The sequence below is a fragment of the Pongo pygmaeus genome, chromosome 14 (genome assembly GCF_028885625.2).
Source record: "Pongo pygmaeus isolate AG05252 chromosome 14, NHGRI_mPonPyg2-v2.0_pri, whole genome shotgun sequence".
Classification (NCBI taxonomy): domain Eukaryota; kingdom Metazoa; phylum Chordata; class Mammalia; order Primates; family Hominidae; genus Pongo; species Pongo pygmaeus.
The window spans coordinates 26,167,454-26,176,972 of NC_072387.2; the positions used below are offsets into that span (position 1 = coordinate 26,167,454).

Genomic DNA, 9,519 nt, shown 5'->3' on the forward strand with positions numbered 1-9,519 from the left:
AAAGTCTGAACTTGGACCTGTTGTTCTCAGCTATTCGAAGCTTTCTCAAGTGGAAAATAGACTGACTTTGGGTCCACCAGAGGGCAGAACAAATGCTGGAGAGCAGATGCTAGAATTCCGTCTTAAAACCATGAATCCTCACAGCGGCCTGCGTGGCCTGTGCCATCTGTCCCAGCCACGCCCTCCTTGGCCCCATCTCCCCCTTTCTCACCCTGACTCTTTGGCATCCTGGCCTTTCCCTCTCACTGGGATGCTTCCCTAAGAGACTCGTGTGGTTTGCTGCCCTGTGTCCTCCGTATCTCTTAGCAGAGGCCCTTCCTGACCACCCTATGTTAGTTACATTGCAATTTCCCGTTTCCCTCATGACGTCTTATTTTCCTCCATTTAAATTACCTGCAGCAGGTACCACCTACAGGGATCTGTTGAGAGTCGGCCTCCTTCAATGTGAAGCCTGATGTTTTGTTTTGTTCACAGCTACGCCCCCAGCCCCTAACAGTTGGTGGCAGTCAGTAAATATTGCTTGGGAAAGCGAATCATTAGCCATGTGCAGAAATGGAACAGCATCTCACCAAGCTGAGGTTGCCCCTGGACCCTGTGAACACTGGGGCAGTTGGGGTGTTCCTACTGTGCTTGTTACCGGCTTCAGGAATCAAATGCACTAGAGAATTGTAGAAGTGCAGTCCACATCCTCTGTGTGGTAGGATCAGCTGCTGTTGGCCTCTGAGCAGGATCTGTTACCTTTCTGAGCAGCGCCTTCCTGTTGCCCTCAGCAGGAATAACACTCTCTGACAGCCTAGGACTTCAGAGCACTGCTGTGAGGTGCAAATCAGGTAATATGGGAAAAGCATTTGGTGAGATGTATGGAAAGTGTAGAGACCCTGACCAGATGAGTCAATGGCCTTCTTCGTTACTCTGTTGACCTTTCTTTAATTGCAGAGCCGCATAGCTGTCACCACCTTATCCTTTTTTTGCTGCTATATTTGCCCCCAGCCATTCCTCTCCCGGCTTATGTGGCTAGACTCACCTGCCCGTGCTGCAGTTACTCCAGGCTTTGTGTAAATGTGCATTTTTTTTCCAGCCCCCAGTTTATCAAGCTTTTCTTGAGTCACTTGTATCTGAAATACCATCCGTCACTCTTCCAGGTTGGGATCTGTCTAGTGGAAAACAGATGACAGTCATATGTTACTTACTGCTTTACTGTGTGGAGAACGTTTACATAAATTATCTTATTTCATTGCCTCTAAGCTTGGGAAAGATTCAGGAAACCCATTTTAAGATGAGGACACTGAGGTCAGGGTGAGTGAGTAAGCTTTTACCCACCTCTCAGCTGCTCTCTAGTTGTCAGAGACCAACCTGAGGGGATGGCTCAGGCCCGACCCCTGCAGCATATTCCTTGGGGCCTCCCAAGAGGGCCCGACCTGCTCACCCAGCTGTGACTGTCTTTTGACAGGAGGAGGGAGCAGCGAGGCTGCACCCACTGCTCATAAAAAGCAGAGCTTGTCCACGCCGAAGGCTCGGCTAGGTGGGAGGCCGCTTCCACAAGGCTTTTTCTTGCTCCATACAAAGTGCAGACTGATGCTTTGAGATATAGTCAGGATTATCATTTTCAGAGCTCAAGCTCTGATTTCCAGGCATGTGACCAGACCTCTCTATCCATTCCTACAAGTGGTTGAGAGTAGCCCATAATTATTTTGGCTTGGTCTTTTAATAGCTCGAGAGTAATAATCTATATAGCTTGCAGAAGTGAATGTATTTATTTTAAAAGTTCTGTGTTTTTTGATGTTGTTGTTGTTTGAGACAGGATCTTGCTGTCACCTAGGCTGGAGTGCAGTGGCACAATCACAGCTCACTGCAGCATGGACCTCCCAGGTTCAAGCAATCTTCCCACCTCAGCCTCCTGAGTAGCTGAGACTACAGGCACATGTCACCACGCCTGCCTGGCTAACATTTTTATTTTTTGTAGAAACAATGTCTCCCTATATTGCCCAGGCTGGTTTTGAACTCCTGGGCTCAAGTGATCCTCTTTTCTCAACCTCCCAAAGTGTTGGGATTATAGGTGCAAGCCTCTGCACCCAGCTTAAAAAGTCCTATTTTCACAGTCTATGTGCAGAGCATTTTGGAAGTCAGGTAGAAACCATTTCCCATTTTCTATTACCTGGGTGATAGTTGATTGGTTTTTGTTCTTTGAAATCCATTTTAAAAGTGTATGGTCCTCTATGAAAATACTTCTAATTATTGATGTGTGAAATCCTTTGAAATCCTTGGATGGAAATCTTGTACCATGAAGGAACAGAACTGTTGGTGGTGTCTCTGGGAGAGGCTTGGGAGGGCCGGGCAGGCCTGTGGGGGTAGCAGGCAGTCACTCCCATGGGGACAGGCTGACCTGGTGGGCTTATTTCCCATGGAAGTGGGCACTGAGGAATAAAAAGCAGTTTCAGGCCAGGTGCAGTGGCCCATGCCTGCAATCCTTGCACTTTAGGAGGCTGAGGCAGGGGGATCCCTTGAGCCCAGGAGTTCGAGACCAGACTGGGCAATATAGTGGGACCTCGTTTCTACAAAAAATGAAAAAATTAGTGGAGCGTGGTGGCACACTCCAGTGATCCCAGCTCCTTGGGACGCTGAGATGGGAGGATCGCTTGAGCCTGGGAGGCGAGGTTGCAGTGAGCCAAGGTCATGCTATGAGTGACATTTTGAAGGTCCACTTCTGGGATTCATCCAGGAGCTAAACGGGTCATGTCCAGCCAACTCAGCGTTCCCCAAGGTACGTTTCCAGTCCACACACCACATTGTCCAGACTGATATGCCTCAAAAATCTGGTAGAGCTGGCCACGGCGTTAGGTAGAAATCATCTTCCTCCCTTCCTTCCCCACCAATCTTTCTGGTGACAGAAGCTTTTCTGTAACTGGGGCAGAATGGGGTCAGACACCCTGGCAAGCTACCCATTGGTGTTATGAAATATAAAACATTAATGTATTTATATAAAAAGTGATAGATGAAATTAAAATTTGCTGTTCCATTAAAACTATATTAGATTTTAAATTATTATAGAGATTATATTTTAATGTTTTAAATGTATTTGATACATTACAAAATTATTTTAGTTATAAGCATATCATTAAAGCTATTCTTTATTATTACAAAATGCTTTTACAATGCTATTCTTGACAACAGGAAAATACTCTCACTGAAGTATGTGGAGTACCATTTTTTGGAAACCGTGTCAAGCATAATGGCAATATTCAGGTTCAATCTTCCTACAGATCTCAATATTTATCTAAACCTTAGCTTCTATTCTTTCCACGTTATTAGTCATATTTTCACTTAAAAAATTGGAGGCTGAAGGGGTAAGCAGACAAACTTTTGAAGTAGATAAAGCTCATCTTTAATCAACAGAATTTAGAGTCCAGTCTTTCCAAATCTGTTTTTAACAACAGAAACTTCTCCCTCCCCTGCCCCATTTTGTCCTCCCCATTAAATGGTACTGTGTCAATAAAATTCCCAGGCGACCTCTTTAAATCAGCATTCCTTCCGATGCTGGCTACCACACTCATGGAAAAGGGAGATGTGTTGGACAGGCCTGTCATTACAGGTAGTAGTTGGTGGTACATCCAGTCTGTATTTCTTACACAAAATTACATCTAAATATTTGACACGAGGCCATTTGCTATTATAAGCCATCACTAGGAACTTCTAGTCTGTCTCACTCGATTGAGGCTACAATGTTGTTAGGTGCTATGACCACAATGAATACAACAGACAGCCTCTCAGCTGCACTGCAAAGTATTCATAACCAAAAGACCATATTTCAAATTAAATCATAGTAGCGAATGACATACCATTTACATATCACAATCTGAGCCTCTGAAACAGGGGGAACATATAATGGTATCCAGAACATCTTTACATCAAAATAATCTATCATACTATAAAGTTTTCACTTACAAAAAGTGTAACAGAGTTTAAGGCACTGGTAACTTTGTCCACTGTTAGAGATTAAAACTTCCAAAGCAAATAAAAGAACCAATGTTCACCTTTAATGTGGGGAAAGTTGGCAAAAAGAACCCCAGGAGGACACCCAAACCTTCTCTATGTCCTCTGTGGAACCTGGCCTTTTTCTCTTGTCCTCAAGAGAAGGAAACAAATGCTGATATCCTCTATTTAAAATATGAAAGTACCTTACACCAATAACCCCTAACGGCCTGGGGTCTCAGTGGAACTAACTTAAGTGAAAGAAAATTAAGACAGGCATAGAATTAGGCCTTTGTTTTGAGGCTTTAGGGGAGCAGAGCTCCATTGTGGCATCTGGAGTTTCATGTGAGGCCTACAGGGGTTTCAAATGGTTGCGTTTAAGATCAGAATCTTTGTGTTGGGAAATGCTGGTGACTGAGCCTTGACAGCTGAGCACAGGTTGCCTCATCCCTCTCATGCTGCCTATTTCTTAATCTAACAACTGGGCAATGCGTTAAACTGGCTTTTTTGACCTCCCAGAACAATATCTAATTAGCAAATAACACAATTCAGTGACATTCAGCAGGATGCAAATTCCAGACACTGCAATCATGAACACTGTGAAGACAGTCTTCTCCGTGGGCCGGGACACAAAGCAGTCCACAGTGTTGGGACAAGGCCAGGCGTTGCACTTCACCAGCCGCTGCATGGAGAAGCCGTCGTACATGACATAGAAGACGTACATGAAGGCAGCTTCGAAGATGACCCGGAAGAAGATGCTGCTTGTGTAGGTCCACCACAGGGAGCCTTCGATGCGGACCTTCTGGGTTTTGATCTCCTCGATGTCCTTAAATTCACTCTTTATCTCCCCCTTGATGAATTTCCTCTTCTTCTCATGTCTCCGGTAGGCCACGTGCATGGCCACTAGGAGCGCTGGCGTGGACACGAAGATTAGCTGCAGGGCCCACAGCCGGATGTGGGAGATGGGGAAGTAGTGATCATAGCACACATTCTTGCAGCCCGGCTGCAGGGTGTTGCAGACAAAGTCGGCCTGCTCATCTCCCCACACCTCCTTTGCAGCCACAACGAGGATCATAATGCGAAAAATGAAGAGGACAGTGAGCCAGATCTTTCCAATGCTGGTGGAGTGTTTGTTCACACCCCCCAGGATCGTCTGCAGCGCGCCCCAATCCATCTTCTACTCTGGGCGGTTTGCTCTGGAAAAGACGAATGCACACAACACAGGAATCACTAGTTAGGACAGAACAGGGAGACTTCTCTGAGTCTGGGTAAGCAAGCATGCTTAAATCTCTTCCTAAGCAAACACCAACTCTTACACAACCTCACCAAAACAGGTGAAGACAGAACCAACTTAGTTTGTCATAGGATTAAATGTATAGTTCCCAAACCCTCTTGAACATGTTTTTAGGTATTCTCTGATAAAGAGTAGCTTGTTCACCTGAGTAATTCACCGAATCTTTAAACACATCATAAAAACTTGCTGTGTTGGGGAGTGTCTTAAAGTACTTGTTAGCTGAAAGGCACTCATGGGTTCTGACTGTACCCCTGCATCCTCTGCAGAGCTTCCTTGGGTCTGACTCTGCAGAAGTTACTCGGCGTTCAACAGCTGCATCCATTTGCAGTCTCAAGTTTTGGCTGTACCACTGGGGCCCATACTAGCTTGGGCCAACCTTGCTCAAAGGTTGAGAGGCCAAGTACAGGAGAACCGTGAGGATAAGATGTAACTTACAGCTCCCCTATCTAGTCTCTCTGCTGAGCCACTTTCCTTAACGTCTTGAATGAATTTTCACAGACGTGGCATGTAGCAGTGAAACTGTTGTTACCAGTGGTTAAGTTTACATTTGAGGCACCCCGAGTTAAAATTTTACAAAGGACCTTGCTTCCTTCTACATGAAAGGAAGAGGTTAGGAATGCCCTCTTCATGGAGAAAAGCCACGGTGAGCACAGACTTTCGTGTAGGCTTGGTGGCCTCACTGTCAGGCTGGCACTGACGGCTCAGTTAGCATATCTGTTTTGATAAGTGCTGCAACAGTGCATTATAATTGTGGGTTGTGGTTTTAATTTCAAAGTGTTTCTTAAAAGACACATTATTTTAAAATGACAGAAAATTCAACTCCCTCGGTTACTGGCCCAACTAAGCAACGTCACTGCATTGCAGTTCAGCCCTGAAGCTTGGGGGAGTCCCACACTCCTCACTGCAAGTGGATGTGGAGAAGCCAGTGGATAACTTCCCGTGAGCCCGTAGCCTTCTTTTCATCCCAGGATGTGAACTGTCTTCACTGATTCATAGTTACACCCTGCCTGCCACAACCAGCGTTCTCCTAAACAAGATTCCACCCTCTCCACAATCCGGATGAATCATCTCTTTTCCACCCTTCAGAGCTGGTAGTGAATCCTCCTTCTTCTTTTACTTAAAAGCATCCTCCTCTCCTCATTTTAGGCAAGTTGCATCCTATTTTCTGATGGACTCTGGAAGCAGGCTCGTAGTGAATGTCTTTCATGACCCACAGTCACTGCTACAGGGCACCAAGGTCAGGCAGAAACCATCCAGTGCCACCTTGGTCAGAGGCTAACAGGAGAGAGGTGGCCACAAAAGTTACATCAGATTGACATAGGCCTGTGAAACACTTAGCCTCACTGAGCTTGGGAAAGACAAACATCATTGGAAAAAACAATATTTTAACCCAGGTTCAGCACTGACCCATTGATAATCCAGACTGGGAGGCTCTTAGGTGAGCTGGCTGTCCTGCTAAAGCACCCACAGCTCAGGCCAGTTCCGTCCCAACAGCAGAACCACCGAGGGCAGCAACATTCCGATTTTAACAAAAGCATCTTATGGAATTAGACATTCTTCATTGGGCCTCACTGAGTGGAAAACAGGATACTCCCCGAAGTAAACTCTCTCCTGGTTTACAACAATATACCTGGCCAAGAATATGGGGCTGCGGGAAGAGGGGTTTATCCTTTGCCCTCTTCCACCTGCCAAACCCAGGTCATACACCCTTCTACAGACCTGTCCAGTTACCAACAGCTGAGAAAAATGCAGTTCCAAGAAATCCTATATTGTTATTTTATAAAGCTTGAGCTGAAGCTACCTGTTTTTAAAGATCCTTTTTCAGGAAGAGGAGTAAATTAAGATTTACTCCCCAATGGGCTAGGGGGTCATAGGTTAAGAGGGGCTCAGAAGCAGGATGAAGTTGTTTTCAATATTCAAGTCAGAGGAGGAGCTGCCCTCCTGACCTCCCGACCCTGGGCGGTTACATGCAGCTTCCTACCGGGCCCACGCCACCCTGCACCGCCTGGAGAGCTGCCAGAGGCCAGCGGAGGAGTTGGTTCAGTTCCTTAGGGAAGACACTAGGTGGATCACCAGGTTCCAGAAAAGGCAAAAGGGACTCTTCACCCCTTAATTTCTCCACCCTTAGGTGATGGGTGGTCGACCTTGCCTGGCTGCCCCCTGAGGGTTCCTCTACCCTTCTCACCAGTGTCTGAAATTGTGACCGACTGTGCACAGCAGTTTCGAAAGGGACTCTAAGGTCACATGGGGACACGGCCGTACCACGCTTCTCAAGGCAGTCCCAGGTGCATGGCCACGGAACCCAGCTCTCAGCAGCTGTTAGTCAGGTGAGCGCTGTTCGGGCTGCCTTCCTCCTCCAGTGGGGCAGGATCGAGGCACTGATGCAACCGTCCTGAGGACGCGGATCTCAGCCGCACACCACCTCTTCACGAACAAGGGTCCTAAAAATTTTCCTTCTAGCCGGGGAGCACAGCCCGGAAACCAACCCTCGTGAAGCGTTTAGGAAAAAGGGCAGCCACTGAAATCTTGGCCCCGGGGTGGCCCGGGGTCGGCGGGCTCCGCGTTAGTTCTAGGCTCCGCCCAAACCTCTGCCCCGGCGCTTTTTCTGCAGAAGCCGCTCCAGAAGGTAAAGGTCAGTTCCTGCAGCGGAGGCTTCCTGCTTCACCGGCGAAACGGAGCTTTGCTTCGAAGCTAAGCTTTCGGTCAATTTAAAACGTTTGGTGGCAGTGGGTCGAGTAGCCAGGCGGCTGCGCTAGAGTACCCCGAAGGGATATCGGCGACACCACAAACCTCGCGCTGGCGGCTCGCCCCAGCTTTCTTCCCCTCCCGCGCGCGCCCGGCCCCACTCGCACCCCGGGCGGTGCCATCGCCTCCACTTCCCCGGCGCGCCGCAGCCGCTCCGGCCCGGCCGCCCCATTCCAGTTCCAGAGCTCGGCCGCAGAAACGCCCGCTCCAGAAGACGGCCCCCGCCCCCCGGCTCAAGGACGTGTGTGGGTCCAGCCCCCGGGTTCCCCGAGATCCACGCGGCCGGGCAACCCCTCTGGGTCTCGCGGTCCCTCCCCGCGCCGGGTTCCTGGCCGGGCAGTCCGGGGACTGCAGGCTCACCTGCGTCGGGAGGCAGCGCGCGGCGGGGCCGGGGCGGGGGTCTCGGCGTTGGGGTCTCTGCGCTAGGGCTCCTGCGCTCCTAGGCGGGTCCTGGGCCGGGCGCCGCCGAGGGGCTCCGAGTCGGGGAGAGGAGCGCGCGGGCGCTGCGGGGCCGCAACACCTGTCTCCCGCCGCGGCGCCTTTTAACCGCACCCCACACCCCGCCTCTTCCCCCGGAGACTGGGAAAGTTATGGAGGGGGCGGCGCCGCGGGCGGAGCGCGCCCGGCCTCCCGGTCCTCAGAGCTTCCCCGGTCCGCGAACCCCCGACCGCCCCCCGAGAGCCCCGAACCCCCCGAGTCTCCTTCGAGGCACCGAGTCTCCGAGTTCCTTTGAGCCCCCATGAGTTCCCCAAGTGCCCCCAGCGCCCTGAGTCTCCCCCTGGTTACCCCGAGCGCCGCCTCCCCCAGCCCCTTGGCGGCCCGGGTGGAGCGGGGGCGGCTGAGCGTTGGGACCCCCCCAGGAAGCGGCGCCCCAGGCCCCGGCTCCGGTGCTGTGCGGTGGGCGGGGTTCAGGATGGCTGTGGTCGTTGTCCTCTACTCCGCCTAGTGCGAGAGGACTTGGCATTTATGAGCGCTTCTTTAATTTTTTATTGTTAGAGAAACAGGCATTCCTCCAAGGACTAAAGATCTGTTCGAGTCGCGGAGGCTGCGCGGGCCCGCGAGGCTCTCGCAGGGGGACCTAGGCTGGGTCGCGGGGCGGTGCCCTCTGGAATGGGGGTTAACGGTGGCCGAGGAGGGGGCGCCGCCGGTGCCGGCGAAGTCCCCGCTTCTTTCTCCCCTCAAAATCTCACCAATCCGAACGAACCCCTTCTCGAATTTCCGATTTTATTCGATTACTTTCAACGATGTGCCAAGGACTAAGGTTGGGGGCGGTGGGGGAGACAAGCCTCGCTTTTGCCATGGCCGGCAGGGGGGTCCTGCCATCTGCGGAGGGTGCCCCCCGCGGCCCCCGGCCCAGCCAGCTTCCTTCGCTTTTCGTAACTGGGGAACTGCAAGGAGGTGACTCGTTTTGGGGTGAGGAGGCCCAGACTTTTCAGAAAGGAAAGAGAGCAGGTAAAAATCTGCCAAGCCCCTTCCTGCTCGATGCACACAGCACGAAAGGGGGAAACTGA

General features: G+C 50.4%; 1 protein-coding gene across 1 annotated transcript; it reads right to left on the minus strand.

Moving 5' to 3' along the window:
- Nucleotides 1-3,039: 3,039 nt before the first annotated feature.
- On the minus strand, nucleotides 3,040-8,665 carry GJB2 (gap junction protein beta 2). Its single transcript, XM_054447237.2, has 2 exons — nucleotides 8,369-8,665; nucleotides 3,040-5,165 (listed from the first exon to the last, which is right to left on the minus strand). The coding sequence occupies exon 2, from the start codon at nucleotides 5,141-5,143 to the stop codon at nucleotides 4,463-4,465; it is 681 nt and encodes a 226-aa protein (XP_054303212.1). The 5' UTR covers nucleotides 5,144-5,165; nucleotides 8,369-8,665; the 3' UTR covers nucleotides 3,040-4,462.
- Nucleotides 8,666-9,519: the final 854 nt, after the last annotated feature.

What these genes read in the sequence shown, in the direction of transcription:
- GJB2 (XM_054447237.2), bottom strand. Translation starts at nt 5,143, where the DNA reads ATGGATTGGGGCGCGCTGCAGACGATCCTGGGGGGTGTGAACAAACAC.